The sequence below is a fragment of the Trachemys scripta genome, chromosome 1, assembly GCF_013100865.1.
Source record: "Trachemys scripta elegans isolate TJP31775 chromosome 1, CAS_Tse_1.0, whole genome shotgun sequence".
NCBI lineage: Eukaryota > Metazoa > Chordata > Testudines > Emydidae > Trachemys > Trachemys scripta.
This window is the reverse complement of record NC_048298.1, coordinates 193264672-193282632: the sequence shown is the minus strand read 5'-3', so window position 1 is coordinate 193282632 and position 17961 is coordinate 193264672. Positions and strand designations below refer to the sequence as shown.

The 17961-nt window shown below is 45.6% G+C and overlaps 2 protein-coding genes across 2 annotated transcripts in view; one reads left to right on the top strand and one right to left on the bottom strand.

The window, feature by feature from the left end:
* HSF2BP (heat shock transcription factor 2 binding protein) overlaps window positions 1-17961 on the top strand; it is a 108549-nt gene that overhangs the window by 14129 nt on the left and 76459 nt on the right. The window lies entirely within an intron of this gene.
* RRP1B (ribosomal RNA processing 1B) overlaps window positions 10109-17961 on the bottom strand; it is a 29878-nt gene continuing 22025 nt past the window's right edge. The window contains exons 14-16 of the mRNA XM_034753729.1: window positions 17026-17172; window positions 15547-15613; window positions 10109-13491 (exon numbers count right to left, since the gene is read on the bottom strand). Of these exons, the coding sequence (XP_034609620.1) occupies window positions 13304-13491; window positions 15547-15613; window positions 17026-17172 (402 nt within the window). The 3' untranslated portion in view covers window positions 10109-13303. The remainder of the gene's footprint in view (window positions 13492-15546; window positions 15614-17025; window positions 17173-17961) is intronic.

Sequence of the window (17961 nt, the reverse complement as noted above, 5' to 3'; positions counted from 1 at the left end):
CTTGCACGGTATAAGGGGAGCTGCGCGCTCCCCCCACCCTCAGTTCCTTCTTGCCGCCAGTGAAGGTGCGTTGGAACTGCTCTGCTCCAGCTTCGCTGTAGCTCGTCCCCAGAACTGTTCGTTTGTTTAGTACCTGTAGTTAGTTAGCTGTTTAGTTAGTCAGTGAGCCAGGGGCGGGGCATGCCCCGAGCCCCAGGATTTAAGTCTTGCGGTTCTTGTTGGCATTCTATGCCAAGGAGCGACCCGCACACAGATTGTTTGTACTGTTTGGGAGAGACCCACATCAGCGAAAGGTGCAAAATTTGCAAATTGTTTAAGCCCTGGACCAAAAGGGAAAGAGACATTAGGCTCTGGGCCATTCTGATGGAGTTGGCGCTGACTCCAACCCCGGCACGCCGCTCCGAGACGGTACCGGGCACCGCGGTGCCACGTACTGACACCCGGTCAGTACGTGGCGATCAGCCGGTGCCTTTGACCGGTCGGCACCACTCTCCATTCACGGGACACGCTAAGAGGACCAAGATTCCCTCCTTGCAACATCAACGAAGGAAGTCTGGGAAAGATGCTAGGCCCATGTCGGGCAGTCCTTGATCCCCATTGGGCCCCAGGCCTCCGACTCACGTAGAGCGGAGTAGCCCAGCCTCTTCAGAACAGGCCTCTCCAGATGTCCGGATACCTTCCACACCCAAAGTCCTCCAGGCGGCCCAAGACGTCATGTCCATGCCAGTGTCCAGAGCCCCGGCGATGTGAGCCCAGTGCTCCAGAGGCAAGCTGCCGCTGGGATCTCTGCAGTCGTCCCTGGCTTGGTACCGGTCGCGGTTGAGGGAATGTTCCCAACGCCAATCACCGCCCAGCGTCTGCTAGGGGCAGAGTCCATGTGGATCACCCCTGACGCCAGCTAGGCGGTTGGGCTGGGTTCCGTCCGGCCGGGACTAAAAGGCACCAGTCCTCCTCAGAGGGCGGATATCGACAGGACCACAGCGGATGTCATCGTCGGTCATCATCCCGGAAAAGATATTGCAGTCGGTCACGGCACGGTCGTCAACGCCGTTCCCGTTCGAACTCCCGCTCCGAGTCTCCGCCAAGACATCTCAGCCCCAGGCGTCGATTGCCAGCGTCTTGCTGTCGTGGGTCCGCCCGTTGAGGCTCTTCACGGAGCAGCTATTACTATCAGTACCGGTCCTCCACGTCGAGATCGCAGTCCCATGACTGTCGCAGATCCTGGCACCGCCGCTCCTCTTAGTCAAGAGACAGCAGCGGATCCTATGCCAGCCAGGTCTCCGCTCGTAGCCGCCCTTCAACAAGCCAGACTGGCCACCCCGGACCGTCGGCCCCGTCGGTGCCACAGCAAGTGCAGTGGCATTGAGCATCGTGGCTGGCCCAGTGGTACCAGTGGGCACCGTGGTGGGAGCTCGCTTGGTAGTCAGTGCTTCAGAGGCTCGGTCGGCCTCCCTCTCCAGACCCCCAACGAAGGAGTTGGTGGGATGCACGTCCTTGGCACTGTGCCCAGAGTCCGACCAGGTGGTGGATCCTCTGGTGCTGGCTGACACCCAGGGCACCACGCCGGCCTCTTCACCCCGGCTGGAGAAGGCGATTGTGGCCCCACCCCCCTCCATCCCGCAGGAGGGCTTTAGGGCCCACCAAGATCTCTTAAAGAGGGTGGCAGAAAGCCTCCACCTCCAAGCAGAGGAGATGGAAGAGCCTGCGGACTCCCTGTTTAATGTGTTGTCCCCATCAGCACCGGGTAGGGTGGCCTTGCTGCTCCATGAAGGGGTGGCTAAGATTTCAAATGCCCTGTGGCAAACACTGGCCTCATTGGCCCCTACATCAAAAAAGTCTGAGTGAAAGTACTTCGTATCCGCTAAGGTGCATGAGTACCTATATACCCACCCGGCGCCCAACTCCCTGGTGATCAAGTCAGTCAACCACAGGGAACGACAAGGTCAGCCAGCCCCGACCCCAAAGAACAAAGACTCTCGGAGACTGGACTCTTTCGGAAGAAAAATTTATTTGTCTTTGAGCTTCCAGTTAATGGTGGCGAACCACCAGGCTCTCCTGGACCAGTACGAATTCAATCTGTGGGGCTCTCTGCCCAAGTTTGAGGACTCCCTCCAGGAGTGTGATAAGGAGTTCAGGGTGCTTGTGGAGGAAGGGGCAACGGTAGCTCGAGCTTCCCTACAGGCTGCTTCGGATACTGCGGACATGGTAATGTGGTTAATGGCCTCAGCGGTGTCCATGAGACGGGCATCATGGCTCTTACTCTCTGGGCTGTCCAGCGAGGCGCAGTCTTCCATGCAGGATCTCCCATTTGATGGGAAAGCCCTGTTTGCAGAGGAAACAGATACAAGGCTGCATGGCAAGAAGGACTCCCGCACGACCCTCCAGACACTGGGGCTATATGTCCCGGCTCCGGCTAAACCTAAATTTAAGCCGCAGCAGACTTCTACCCCAGCCACCCTCCCGAAGTACGAGGCCGCCCATAAGAAGCAGCAAGACTATAAGAGACGCCCTCACAGGCAGTCTCGACCTGCCCCCCAGCCTGGACCCTCTAAGGGTAAGCAGGCGGGGAAAAGGCGGTTTTGACGGGATGCTCGGGGGCAACCCGCCAGTCCTCATCAGGGATCCAACCCCAATAAAGCTTCCCTTGTCCAACCAGTTGTGTGCTTTCCTCCCGGAATGGTCGTGGATCACCTCGGACTGATGGGTCCTCAACACCATCTCCCGGGGTTACACCCTCCAGTTTACCTCCTCCCCGCCCAACCATCCCCGCCCATCCTGAGGGACCCCTCTCACAAAGCTCTGTTCAAGCAGGAGTGGGGCGACTCCTGGAACTAGGAGCGATAGAGGCGGTGCTTGAGGAGTTCACTGGCAAGGGGTACTACTCCCATTACTTCCTTATCCCAAAGGGGGGCTCAGATCCATACTGGACCTACGGGGCCTAAACCAGCACATGGTGAAGCTCAAATTCCGCATGGTCTCCCTGGCCTCCATCATCCCCTCCCTGGATCCCGGGGACTGGTACACTGCCCTTGATTTACAGGACACGTACTTCCACATCCACATATTCGAGGGGCATGGGAGCTTCCTCTGGTTTGTGGTGGGACACAATCATTACCAATTTACGGTCCTCCCGTTTGGACTGTCCACTACCCCCAGGGTGTTTACAAAATGCATGTCGGTGGTAGCGGCCTACCTCAGATGGCGGGGGGTACAGATATTTCCTTATCTGGATGATTGGTTTGTCAAGGGCACCTCCTGGTCGCAGATGAGGGATCATGTGGCGCTCCTCCTGTCCACATGCACCGCCTCGGGCCTGCTGGTAAACAATACCAAGTCCACGTTAGTCCTGGTCCAACGCATCGCGTTTATCGGGGGAATCCTGGATGCAGTGTCAGCCAGGGCCTCTCTCCTGCCAGACAGGTTCGAGACCCTGAAGGGTCTCATCGACTCGGTCACGAGGTTCCTGGTTACAACAGCCAGGGTTTGCCTGCAGCTCTTGGGCCATATGTCAGCGTGCACGTTGGGATGAGGCCCCTCCAGCTCTGGCTGGCCTCGAATTTCTCACAGGCCACTGACAGGATGGACAAGGTCCTCACAGTGCCAGACTCGGTGATCACCTCCCTGAGGTGGTGGTCCACCCCAAGCAACATGCTTCAAGGGGTCCCGTTCAAGGACAAGGCCCCTTCGTTGGAGCTGGTGTCCAATGCATCGGATCTGGGTTGGGGAGCGTTCAGACCCAAGGCCTGTGGTCGGCTCAAGACCTGACCCTACATATAAATGTCAAAGAACAGAAGGGCGGTGCGGCTGTCGTGTATGGCCTTCCGCTCGCGCCTGGAGGGCAAGGTAGTCAAGATCCTCACAGACAACATGGCCTCCATGTTCTATATCAACAGGCAAGGCGGGGCCCGGTCCTCTGCCCTCTGCCATGAAGCCTTCAGGCTGTGGGACTTCTGTATAGCCCACGATATCCACCTGAAGGCCTTCCACTTACCGGGTGCCCGGAACAAGAGGGCGGATCGCCTAAGTAGGGACTTCTCCTTGCAACATGAATGGTCCCTCCACCTGGAAGTGGCCCACCGGCTCTTCCGAAGGTGGGGAACGCCCCAGGTGGACCTGTTCGCATCTCGACAGAACCGGTGAGGCCCCTGTTCTGCTCCCAGGGAGGCCTGGGAAGGGGCTCTATCTCTGATGTCTTTCTCCTGTCCTGGTCGGGTAGGCTCCTCTACGCTTTTCCCCCGTTCCCTCTAATCAGCAGGGTCCTGGAAAAGATAACGTTAGACAAGGCCTAGGTCCTCCTGATTGCCCCCGAGTGGCCCAAGCAGTATTGGTACGGAACCCTCATGAGCCTGGTGGTAGCTCCGCTGTGGCGGTTACTGCTCCACCCAGACCTGCTCTCACAGGATCAAGTCTGCTTCCTCCACCCCAACCTGGCGGCTCTCATCTCATGGCATGGCTGCTCAATGGCTAGGGGGACAGGAGAGGGCGTGCTCGGAACAGGTTCAGTGCGTCCTCCTTGAAAGTAGACGGCCCTCCACTTGCTGTGCTTACTTGGCTAAGTGGTCACGATTCTGTAAGTGGGCGACAGACCAGGGTGTCCCCCCAGTGTCCGCCCCTATCCAGCTTGTCCTTGATTAGTTCCTCCATCTGAGGGCCCCGGACTTGGCGCTCTCGTCGGCCAAGGTGTACCTGGCGGCCATATCGGTTCTCCCACAGTGTTCTCCCACGCTATGACTGTCTGGTTCCTTAAAGGTCTGGAATGCCTCTTTCCATACTCTAGACCCCTGCTTCCACAGTGGGACTTAAACCTAGTCTTAGCTTGTCTCACGGGGCCCCCGTTTGAGCCGTTGACCACATGCTCCTGGTCTCACCTTTCGTGGAAGGTGGCATTTCTGGTTGCTATCACGTCAGCTAGACGAGTCTCGGAGCTCAGGGCCCTGACCTCCAAACCCCTGTACACGGTTTTTCACAAGGACAAGGTCCAGCTCCGCTCACACCCCGCGTTCCTCCCTTAGGTGGTCTCCGCATACCACATGAGTCAGGACATTTTTCTACCAGTCCTCTAACCCAAGCCTCACGCATGCATTGAGGAACGCCGCCTCCACACACTCGACATACGGCGAGCTTTGGCTTTCTACCTCAAGCAGACTAAGCCATTCAGAAAGTCCTCGCAACTGTTCATCGCCTCAGCTGAGCATGCAAGGGGCCAGCCAATCTCCACCCAGAGGCTTTCCAACTAGATCACTTCGTGCATCCGGTCCTGTTATGAGCTGGCGGGCATTCCCCCGCCACCCATTGTGAGGGCACACTTGACCCGGGCGCAGGCCTCATCGGCTGCCTTCGTGGCCCACATCCCCATCCAGAACATTTGTAGGGCTGCCACGTGGTCCTCAGTTCACACGTTCACCTTGCATTATGCAATCGTCTCCCAAACCAGGAATGACGCTGGGTTCAGCAGGGCCGTCCTCCCTCCTGGGAACTTGTGCACTCCTACCCACCTCCAACAGATATAGCTTGGAATCATATACTGTGGAATATACACGAACAATCACTTGAAGAAGAAAAAGCAGTTACCTTTCCATAACTGGTATTCTTCGAGATGTGTAGGGGAAAAACTTTCAGCACCGGTGCATGTGGTGAGCACGCATACCTACTGTGGAATAGACATGAGCAATACATCTCAAAGAACACCAGTTACGGAAAGGTAACTGCTTTTTCCAGGTGCCTAAAAAAAAATAAAAAAGACACTTAGAGGAGAAGACTGCAAGAAGGATGTATGCAGCTGTTTAGTACCACTAGAGATCCATATCTCTTCTTTAAAAGGGACAGAGTCAACCTCAATTTTTTGAAAACTAATTTTCCGTTTTCCTGATATAAAAACCCTGTAACTAGTATGTCCTGAAATTTAAAAAAGTCTTAAAGAATCTTTAAGAAGTTTTCCACTCTTCTACTTATAAGAAGTAGGGTCTGTTCTGCAAGTTAACTCACTTCCCGGGAAACAATGAAAATTACTATGCACAAAGTGCTGTCAAATGCACAAAGTAAACAAACTTCTTCCCCTGTTACTCCACCACTAACTTCCTTCAGTTTTACTAATCTTAGGGGTTACTTGCAACAACAGTAAGTTAAAAAGTTTTCAACCAGTTATTTCACTGCTGTACAGCCAAAATGCTTCTGAAATAAATGTAGTCAAACTTTACTAATTCTGGGTCACTGAGAACGAAAATGATGCTTAAAATTGTTGATTGGCTCTAGTTGTCAAGTTATGCTATTGGGTCAGTATATACGACCCTTGACTTGGGAATGGCGGAGGATAAGTGAGTTATAAAGGGAAGGGATCTCAATTTAAACCAGAAATGACTAAAATACATCGTTGACTGGATCTATGAATAAAGCTATGACTGGGTTTGGACAGTATTTGCTTTTTAGGCAAAACAATGAATGATGCAATCTGAAGCTGGTATTGCGTCATACATAATATGAATTGCATCATGTTATTCCTAGACGTCATGGATGATGCAATCATAACGAAGCTTACATCACTCTGCTGAACAAACTGCCCTATATTAGCTCTAGAAATCATACGTGCTCTCTTATTTGTCAGTGTTTGATTTTGCAAAGGGACACATTTCTGTTTAGCCAAAGTGAGCAGAGATGCCTCGTACTTGTGTGAACAATGCAGATAACTTCTGCTATGTTTGTGGTGAAGTGACTTTTGCATCACAAAAGTGCAGTATAACCACTATGGTTAAGAAAGCCTATCACCTTTATTTTGGCTGCAAATTTGGAGATCAGGACAAGAGGTGGGCCCCACACATATGCTGCAACACTTGTGCAACAAATCTTTGCCTGTGGTTGAACAGGAAAAGGAAATCTATGCCTTTTGCAGTGCCAATGATTTGGAGAGAGCCAACAGATCATCCCAGCAATTGTTACTTCTGCATGGTGCCTCCAGTTGGGAAAGATGTGTCAAAGAAGAAAAAGTGGACTGTGCATTATCCAAACATTCCATCAGCTATACGCCCAGTACCCCACGGAGAAGGACTGCCGGTTCCTGATGCACCAGAATCATTCTCACTTGAGTCAGACGAGGAAGAGGAAGAGGATGAAACTTCTGGTCCTGAACCATCAATGTCACAGGACCCACATTTTCTCCCATCCTCCTCCTCTGAACCACACCTCATAACACAAGGTGAACTGAATGACCTTGTCAGGGATTTGGAACTACCCAAGAGTAAGGCAGAGCTGTTGGGCTCCAGACTATAGCAGTAGAATCTCCTGGCAGGTGATGTTAGTGTTTCCATGTTCCATGACCGTCAAAAGGATCTTGTCCCATTCTTCTTCATGGAAGGTGATCTTGTAGCCTGCAACATCATCGATGGTGTGATGGCAGCCCTCAACATCGTTCACGATCCAGATGAGTGGAGACTGTTCATTGATTCATCGAAGATGAGTCTTAAAGCTGTTTTACTGCATAATGGCAATGTTTTGCCATCAATTCCAGTTGGTCATGCAGTCCATATAAAGGAAACCTATGATAACATGAAACAACTTTTGAGGTGCATAAACTATGACTAACATCAGTGGCAACTTTGTGGCGATTTGAAGGTTGTTGCTCTCTTGCTTGGTCTGCAGACTGGATACACAAAGTACTGCTGTTTTCTCTGCAAATGGGATAGTCGTGCAAGAGATTCCCACTACATCAAGAAAGATTGGCCACTCCGACAGTCATTGGAGCCCGGGAGGAAAAAAGTGTTCAGCATCCACCACTTGTTGAATCAAGGAAGATTTTGTTACCACTCTTACACATCAAGCTGGGTCTGATGAAGAACTTTGTCAAGGCCATTGACAAAACACAAGCAGCTTTCGAGTACCTCCGTGGAAAATTTCCAAGGTTAAGTGAAGCTAAGATAAAGGAAGGTGTCTTTGTTGGTCCTCAGATTCGTGAACTTCTTCGAGATGATGCATTTGACCATGCACTGCGTGGCAAGGAAAAGACGGCATGGAAAGCCTTCCAGTTAGTGGCAATAAATTTTCTCAGAAACAACAAGGCAGACAACTACAGGTTATTGGTGGAAAACCTCCTCAAGGCATACAAAAGCCTTGGTTGCAATATATCACTAAAGATACATTTTTTGCACTCTCATCTAGATTTTTTTCCACCGAACTGCGGAGCAGTGAGTGACGAGCACGGCGAGTGATTTCACCAGGACATTGCAACAATGGAGAAACGCTATCAGGGCAAATGGAGCCCATCAATGCTTGCAGACTATTGCTGGACAGTGACAAGAGATGCTCCATTTAATGAATACAAGAGACAAGCCAAGAAGCGCCGAGTAGACACTGAATAGGACTAAACTATGTACACAATAGTTTTTTGCCTTTTGTTTCATAATACATTTTATTTATATAACCCTTTTGCTGATTTTTAAAGTGTTACATAAACAGGACAGGTGAAATATTATCATGTAAAGCAACCATAAACACATGAAAAGACCTAGGTTTACAATTTATGATTAAAACTCTACTATCTACACAATATACATAGACATAAAATGTAAAAACTTAAATATCTTAGAAACAGTAGCCAATCAGTTGTTTTAATTGTCATATTTGAATTCAGCACATCAAAATACATAATAAATAGCACATTTTATCTCTGAAGCAGACGACTTCTCAAAAATTGTAGACCAGTGTTTTTAGAGCTGACATCCTTTTAACTTTCATATGTCAAATGTTCGATGTTAATTCCTATAAAGGAGAACAGGCGCCTCTGAAATATCCCTGCTGGTTACAGGAAGGTCCAGATATCTTTCAAGTTCTGTTACCTGAATTCCATGAACCATGAAATCCAAGTCTTCAGTCAGTGCAGTGGTTATGTAGGCCTGATACCAGTACACTATTGTTAAATAAATATGTTCTAGGGACAGATAACAGGGGTACCGCAATTCTGGGAACAGGTCATGGGCAGTAAACAAAAATTCACGGCCTGTGACCTGTCCATGACTTTTACTACATTCCCTGATTAAAACTTTGTGGGGACAGACTGCCCGGGGGCGCCCCGGTGGCCTGAGACTGTCCCGGCAGTGGCTGGTGCGACTGGGGCAAGGGCTGCTTGAGCTGCCCCTGAGCCAGGCGCACGGGCCACTGCAGAAGTCACGGAGATCATGGAAAGTCACAGAATCCGGGACCTCTGTGACAAACTTGCAGCCTTATTATTAAGTAATGAAATCCAGGACAGCTGTAATAAGATTCCAATCTGAACTGCAAAAATATTTAAAATAGTTATGCTGTCACTTGAAAAATATACAGAGAGTCCTGTGGCACCTTTAAGACTAACAGATATATTGGAGCATAAGCTTTCGTGGGGTGAATACCCACTTCGTCACATGCGTCTGTGACCCCACCCAAGACATTTATTAAAGTCTGAAGAAATGTATTTTTTTATCTTTCACATTGCAAGAGATCTATTGCCTGTAACAGTTTTTATTTGGAAAGAAGTCACTCTTTCTGGGTTCTTTAGGATATTCATTTTTTTACATTACTCCCACAGCCTGTTGCTGTGGGTGGACAGATCACATTTTCGTGACTGAAGAATTAGATTTCCAGTCTCTCTCAGATACTGAAGATTTAGTTCTTCAGTCAGGAAAATGTGACCTGACAGTGTCTTAGATGCATGCATTTAGCATAGTTCTTGGAATTCTTAGTACTTATGTGATCGTTGTAATTGAATACATTATGTTTTACTGCTGGAGAATATGCAGAGAACCATCACATTGCCCAACTCTACCCATTTGGGCATCTGAGTGAAGCATAGGGATTATAGCTTTGAGGTATACCTCCTCCCACAATACTTCCTCAGCTTGGAGTTTTAATTGCCAAGTAGTTATGGCATCTTACTTTGTTTCTTTTAAGGAGTCTTTATTCTTCTGTTGACATCTACTCAATGGTTCCTATTACAACCGCCAATGTGGACAGGCACGTTCAGCCACTAACTTCTTTACTTTCAATATGCACATGATACCTCCTCAGTTCTGGGTATTACAAAAAAAAGGAAACAGACCCCAGGTTGCTACCAAAAAAAATTAAAAATTCACTCCAAGATACAAAATCCACAGAAATGAGTTTTATTGGACTTGACTAAAAGATCCAATGTTTAACCATCCATATTTATATTAACAGTGCAGTTGAAGATGTACACAAAGTAATGCAAGAAACAATTTCCTGCCTGCAGTAAAAGTTATGTTCAGGAAACAAGAGAATAAAAGGAACAAGAGTGCACAAAGCTTTAAGCTTTGATAAAAAATAAAAGCTTTTACAGCCAGATATTTTAAATAAAATTTTAAACAGGTTTTCCTAGAGGATTCGTTCTGTGCTTTTGAGTTCATCTAAAATTATAAAGAATTACAAACCATCAGAAAAGTTTCACAAGTACAAAGTTGTCCAGATTTATAAAAAAATGGAGAAAGAGAGATCCCCATTACAAAATATTGTCCTTTTAATCTTAACCACATTAATTCCATCCTTCTGTTTATTTCAACTCTCAATATGGTTGGCAGCTGCAGATTTGGAATCAAATTATTAAGTGATATCAACCTGACTAGAACCCACTTCTTTTAAAAATCCATCTCTTTGTACTACAATTGTGTTTGCACAGTGGGTATCCCAGATGTTGAATTAATTTCTCCTTTTATTTATCTTCAATGTTTACTGGAACTTCCATTACTGAAATGTTCTGGGTAATTTAATCAATTTAATTTAGCAATTGCATTGACAATTTTTTGGGTTTTCTTAAAAACTTGTCCTTAATGAAATTCCAGGCACCACTGAAGCAAATGAAATACATATTACACATGCATATTTACAAGACATTCCACCAATATAATGGTACAGACACAGAATGCATAAATCCATGAGCCCCAATGAGCAATCATATCACTACAATATTCATTAAACAGTGACTGCCATTTTTACCCACGCCATTTAGCATCTGTGGGAGATAGTACATTTGGACAAGCACTCGGTCACAGGATCCAGAACCAGTAAAGAGGGACGAGATAATTTAAAGATGCTTGCAGAAAGATGGAAAAAAAAATAGACTTTTTGTTCAAACGTCTGATTCCCAGTATCTCTATACACACCAAGTTCAACCCCCTGATTGTGTGGCATCTACATCCTTGGAGGAATACTGAATCTCAAACATAATGCATTAAAGTCCATGCACCTACAAATGCTATTATGCATATTCCACGAGAGACTTCTTACCCACGGTACAAGATAAACAGCACAACATATTATTGATTAGTCCTTGTTAACTCCTACTCACCACTGTCTTCTCAGAATAAGTCATTTTCTTCGATAATGAGAATTTCTCATTTATAAATTAATAATGTACCAAACAGCAAATATTAATAGTTGTCAGATGTATGCTCCTTAGTTCTTTATTGAGCAGCCAGATCAATAACAAAAAATACAGCCCACTGAAATTCAGTCCTTCATTTTGACTGAGTAGTAACATTCAAACAGCAGGACTAAACGATTTTCTAAAGCTCTTATGTCAGTACCACAAGCCGTGGACTGGCATTAATTTGGTGTAATAGCAAGAGCCATTTAACACTGAGCACCATCATTAACTTACAATTACACAAACATTTTGGAGAAATTGTAAATGAACTGGTTTCTCAGAAGGTACAGTTTCATTCTGGTAGCTTTTGGAACTATTTGGCAGAGGACAGCAGGCACCAAATACTGGTCAAAAGATATGGATCTATCTATCTTTCTAGATAGATTTTACATATTTACTCTGCTGGCTAAAGTAAACATCTGCATTTTGATATGACAAGATAATGATATAGGCTTTCTGTGCCTATGGATTCCCAGAGGAAACGGAGGGAAATTAAATGAATAGCTGTGTCCTGACACTCCACTGTGCTTTAAGACTGAAGTCCAATGCAGAGGTCTGGTGCAAATTCTTTTTTGTATAGGTAGGTCTTTCAGAAAAGACCTCCTGCACCAGATTATGGAATAGTTTCTGGATCATAATTTGTCAGAATAAATTAATGGTCTGTTACAGAAGTTTCTCTCATTCTTGACTGAAGTTATAAGAGTAAGAAACGAATTTAAAACAGAGTCAAATGATAGGGATAATCATAGAATACTTGAGTATTCCATGCAGAATAAAACATACCAGAAATAAATCCTGTAGAAATAATTTTTCTGATTCTACCTTAAAGAAAAAGCTATGAGCTGCTTGGGCTATAAAGCTCTACCTTGTATTTAAAGGCACCAAGGTTTTCAGAGAGATGCGTATCCTAAACAAAGATGCACTACTCTGATCTAGCTTGCTTTAATATGGTATAAACTTCATTCAGTGAATGAAAGTCTGACCTCTGCTCAAATGTAGTAACATCAATTGACAGAGGAGGAAACAAAGATTGTTTTGAAACTTTTGCAATCTCTTTGGGAAAGAAGACAGAACTGAACATTAAAATACAAGAGACTTCTCAAATATGATAGCATTATTTCAGCTGTAGTAGGTAAAAGGAAGAATGTGGAGGAGCCAACTCTGCCACCACAAGTGATAGTGAAGTACAAGTCAGATTTGGCACTTGTTTTACAGATATTCATGTGGTTTGCATATAAGCAGCTGATTGGCCAATCAATGTCAGGGGTTTATGGATGAAATGATCATCTGAACAGCTACTTTATTTCAAATCCATGGAAACATTTGGATGCCATGAGTAAGGCTACTGAAAGTGAAGTGGTCCATTAAAACAGACACTAGGTTTTCATTGTCAGAAGTCGATTAAACAGCTCATTAGCAGAAACAGGCTAAACCAGAATGCCAGTGATCAGAATGACACACGAGGCAAGAGTCAGGAGCAAATCTGTTAATACATTGACAGCTGCCTAGTAAGTTTAAACATCTACATTTTCTCTTTAACATCCTGACCTGCTGAAGACAGTCAAGAAGCTTGAAGACCAAGTTTTCTTAATCAGTCTCAAAGTACTGACCCTAACAGTTCTTTAACTAGCAAGTCTCTTGAGAATGTCGTGGAGAGAGACCACACCTTTTGTAAACCTAGGCAGACTCTCATTTTAATCCCTTTTCTGTAACAGGTGGAACAAGGTACTTCACAAGGTACAGCTGAAAAGGTGGTAAAAGCAGCAGCGTCACAGGTCACAATCAGAACCTTTTATATACACTTGAGAGCAATTTAAAAAAATAGAGAAGTCCAAAATACCTCCAGAGAAAGTTCTAGTTTCCTGAAATGTCATGTACAAAAGTAGGCCACTCTGAGTTAGCTTAAAAGAAGTCCATAGCCGTTGGTCTCTTCTTAGCTGGTGTTACAAATGATTTCTTCATCTGGGGCTCTGCTGTGGGTGTACCAGGTGACTTCAGCACCCCATGGGGAGGCTTTTGTTCAGGGTTGAAAGCCACCCGTGAGGCTCCTTCTGGGCTCACTAAGATACTTTTGTCTGTCTTTTTAAATTCTGTCAAATAAAAGTTAAAAGGACAAAGTTATTAGAGATCCAGACATTGAGAGATTTAGGCAGTTCCACAGTTCCCTGATCGCTCTGGCACCCAAATGGGTACCAAGGAAATCTGCCATTAATGCACGAGATCCAGGCTGTTAGCAAAAATCAAAAACCTAAGATTTGCGGGGATGGGGTATGGAAGAGGTCAGCCTGAATCACCAGCTCCTGATGGTGCCTTATCACTCTCTCTTTAGGTTGTGCTACCACCTCCAGCTGTAACCCATGGACTGACTGGTGGTACCCAGAGAGAACTGGCTGGCCATGTGGTGCAGCTCTCCTTGTTACCAAATCCTCTATTGTGTTAAAAGCCAGCTAAATACTTCCCTCATATTCCTGCAGTTGCCAGTTATTCCACGATTGTAAGTGGGAAGCAAGGTGCCCACAAAACAATCTCTCCGTAAAGATGCAATTGAGACTGAGAGCCCCTGATCTAGGTTTCTTAACAAACTTTACATCTTCTCATTGAAAGGAAGGAAGGGAACAAGCACTATTCATACTGTTTAAATCCCATGGTCCTAGCGGTTGATGACCATTGCCGGCAGTAAGGTTTAAGATGGTTTATGAGCACATACACTTACTGTGGTAAAATATACAGAGTCTGCTACTCCAGTGCTGAAATAATAAGATGTGGTCTACATCTTAGAGAGGGACGAAAAGGTAAGAAAATGGATACCTTGCCTTATTACATTAGAAATCAATTTCAATTTTATACACATCAATAGTCCCCAAGAAAAGCATGAACATGTAAGAGTTCGTGTGTGGGGATAATTCTTTGTTAATATCATGGTCAGTAGAGGCAGCCAAAGTAAAACTGGAATTTTTCCGTAATAATGGTGATTCCCCTGCCTTGGAGCATGGACCGTCAGTGTGTCACAGATGTTTCTATTGGGAGGCAGAACGAAGCAGTGGGGAATTTGAAGACAAGGAGCTTCACAGAATCACAGAAATGTCAGACTGGACAGAACTTCAATAGGTCATCTAGTCCAATCCTTCTGCAGTGCAGGGGATTAAGTATTACTTAGACCATCCCTGACAGGTGTTCATCATTGGAGGTTTTTAAGAACAGGTTTGACAGAGATTTCACAACCTCCCTAGGTAATTTGTTCCAGTGCTTAACTGTTAGGAAATTGTTCCTAATGTTTAACCTAAATTTCCCCTGCTGCAATGTAAACCCATTACGTCTTGTCCTGACCTCAGTGGAACAGGAGAACAATTTATCACCCTTCTCTTTAAAACAGCCTTTTACGAACTTGAACACTGTTATCATATCCCCATCAGTCTTCTCTACTCCAAACTAAACAAACACAATTTTTTCAATCTTTTCTCATAGCTCATGTTTTCTAGAACCTTTAATCATTTTTGTTGCTCTTCTCTGGACTTTCTCCAATTTGTCCACATCTTTCCTGAAGAGTGGAGTCCAAAACTGGACACAGTACTCCAGTTGAGGTCTTCTCAGTGCTGAGTAGAGTGGAAGAATTACTTGTCGTATCTTGCTTACAACACTCCTGCTAATATATCCCAGAATGATCTTTGATTTTTCTGCAACAGTGTTACAGTGACAACTCATATTTAGTTTGTGATCCAATATAACCCCCAGATCCCTTTCTGCAGTACTCCCTCCTAAGCAATTTCCCATTTTGTATTTGTGCAATTGATTACTCCTCCCTAAGTGCATTTGATCCTTATGGAATTTCATCCTTTTTCTCCAGTTTATCAATTTGAATTCTAACCCTGCCCCCAAGGCACTTGCAACTGCTCCCAGCTTGGTATCGTCTGCAAACTTTATAAGTGTGCTCTCTATACTATTATCCAAATAATTTATAAGGATATTGAATAGAACTGGACACAGGACTGATCCATGCGGGACCCTACTTGATATGCCCGTCCAGCTTGACTGTGAACCATTGATAACTAATCTTTAAGAATGGCTTTCCAACCAGTTGTCCACCCACCTTATAGTAGGTTCGTGTAGGATATATTTCCTTAATTTAGGAGACACATTAAACTCACCTGCAGTCATGTTCTTATTCAATCCAAAGGTGACTTTTTTGGAGCTGGAACATTGCAGCTTGTTTAACTACAGAATAAAATGAAGATGGCAGATAAAGACCGATTTGAGGCAACATTACGTCTGCTTCCCTGCTGGAACTCTGAGGAGTCCCAGTTTCTTCCCTCGTTGTAGATGCCCTCCCCACCTAAAAGGCCTGGGCATCGCAGCCTTTGCTTAGCAGCCACCATCGTAATGGACAAGAAGGAATGATATTTCTTAAAGTTGACTAGATAGCTCGCCAACAATCGAGAAGATTGTCTTTCCTCCCAGATGTTAAGTACGCTGGCCTCACAGCACTCTTAGCCCACCCAGCTACGAGGGTGTTACAAAGCATAATTTTAATAGGGCTTAGAAAGATTGAGAGAAAGTTTAAGAGGCTTATATGGAAACAAGTTGGCGGTTTCAGAAGACCTCTTCTGTTACAAGCTTCCATGAAAAGAAAGAACTGCAAAAAACGTAGAGCCCATCTGTAAGAGCAATAATTATTTGTTCTTTTATTATTCTCAAAATAATGTAAACCGTCAAAACTACACTTTAGACAAGAGGGATTTCTTTTAAACAATGAAAGATGTCACCATCCCAATTTGTCAGCCTTAGGAAATATGCCTGAATCAGCTTACACTACTCAAGGGGTTTGTTTGGTTATTTTATTTTTTTTTAATTATTTTAAAACTGCCTATCTTAGGCAGATTAGGTGTCGAGAAGATTAGTGCAGTTTCTTGGGGGAGAAGGGGACAGGGGAGACTAAAGTGGTGGCAGAGTTTGGTTAGACGTAGACAGAGGCTTCACTTTCCACCTTACCCCCTGAAGAGGAAGAGGAAGACAACCACCAGCAAGAGCAACCCAGATAGATGATGTTGCAACTGTGGGGATGATCATTCTGATCAACTCAGATGGCAGATAATCCAGCCACATACAAGCAACAAGTTACATAATATTACTTCTGAAGAGTTTAAACTGCTCACATTGACAGCTTTGCTTTTGTGCGTGGGGGCGCGGGAGGAGGGTAGAGGAAATATATGTATATACATTAAATTCTTGAATGGACAATTAAAAACCCCATGGCAATCACAACTCTATCTGCTGAAGAGCTCCAGACCCGTTTTCATTGAGGTTAGGGTTCCCAAACTTTTATCAAGTATGAACAGTGCTGAGAATTTGTCAGGAGCCTCAGGGCCACATCTAGTTTGCACAGGATGGAGCAGACAATAGCTGCCCTTCCACAGTCATAGATGCTGCCTATGGAGACTATAGGTCCCAGCAAAACTAGATTGAGACACTGGTGTGATCCAGATGGAGTATCACAGGCTGAGACCCACATCTGGGCAAGCTGCCCTCTGTTTTCAGATGCGGGTGGCCATGAGCCATGTCATGGAGTTCCGTGAGCCATACTTAAGGCAACCCCCCAATTTTGGCAGACCAAATCAGGGTCACTTTACCTGCACGGAGGCTCTGGTTGAAGAGAGGCTGCCTTTGGCTTTCCTGAAGAACACCGGCTTTGGTAAAGTTGTTTTTTCAAATTTCACAAAGTCATTCCCTGTCTTTGCCTTTGTTTTCTTTAATGGAGTGAGAGTGCCACCAACCTCCTATGAGGGGAAAAATAAAACAAGTTTACTCAGCGTGAGAAAGAGCAGCAGCTGAGAAATAGAGGGTGCTAGGGTTAGTGCTAGCCATTTGCCAGTGGTGGCCATAGTTAAACAATGGTCACTCGTCATGAATGAATGCTAGTTAGTGGTCACTTGTTAGTCCCCTGGTTAACATTTGCCGCCATTACAAAAATGCCTCATAAGTTTGCACGATTGGAAGTCTCTGTTCAAGAAAGATCAGCGCTGGAATAGCAAGACTGTTGAATGGGAAGAGGAGGTGCATTGATGGAGTTCTGGAAGGTGAAGGGAACTTGTAAGTTCCCTGTCACGGTCCAGATAATGGCATCATTTTCAGGAGCACAAGGTTCCCCTACTCCCTTCTATGTCCATCTGGGAGCTCTGAAGCTTTCCCCTTTCCCTCTGCCCCACTAGGGTCAAGGATTACATGGGATTGCTTTTGGGTCTGTTTAACTCTACTCCTTTAAGCTGGATGGACAGAGATGTGGACAGAATGCTACTGAGAAATACAAAGCATGCTTTCCTCTCTAGGGACTGAATATGCAAACAATACATTTTAGCCTGGGGACCAAGAAAGCTACCAGGAACGAAACCAAAGTATCTAGCAGAGCACTGGCCACTAAGTGGCTGCCCTCTCCTCATAGACAAACTGAGTAATGTTAGTTTAGATTATTTAAAAAATATACAAATAAATAAAAGGAGGGGGAGATCAGAGGGGTCCCTTTTCAACACAATCTGAATCTCAGGCCACTGGGACCAGAACTAATAAAA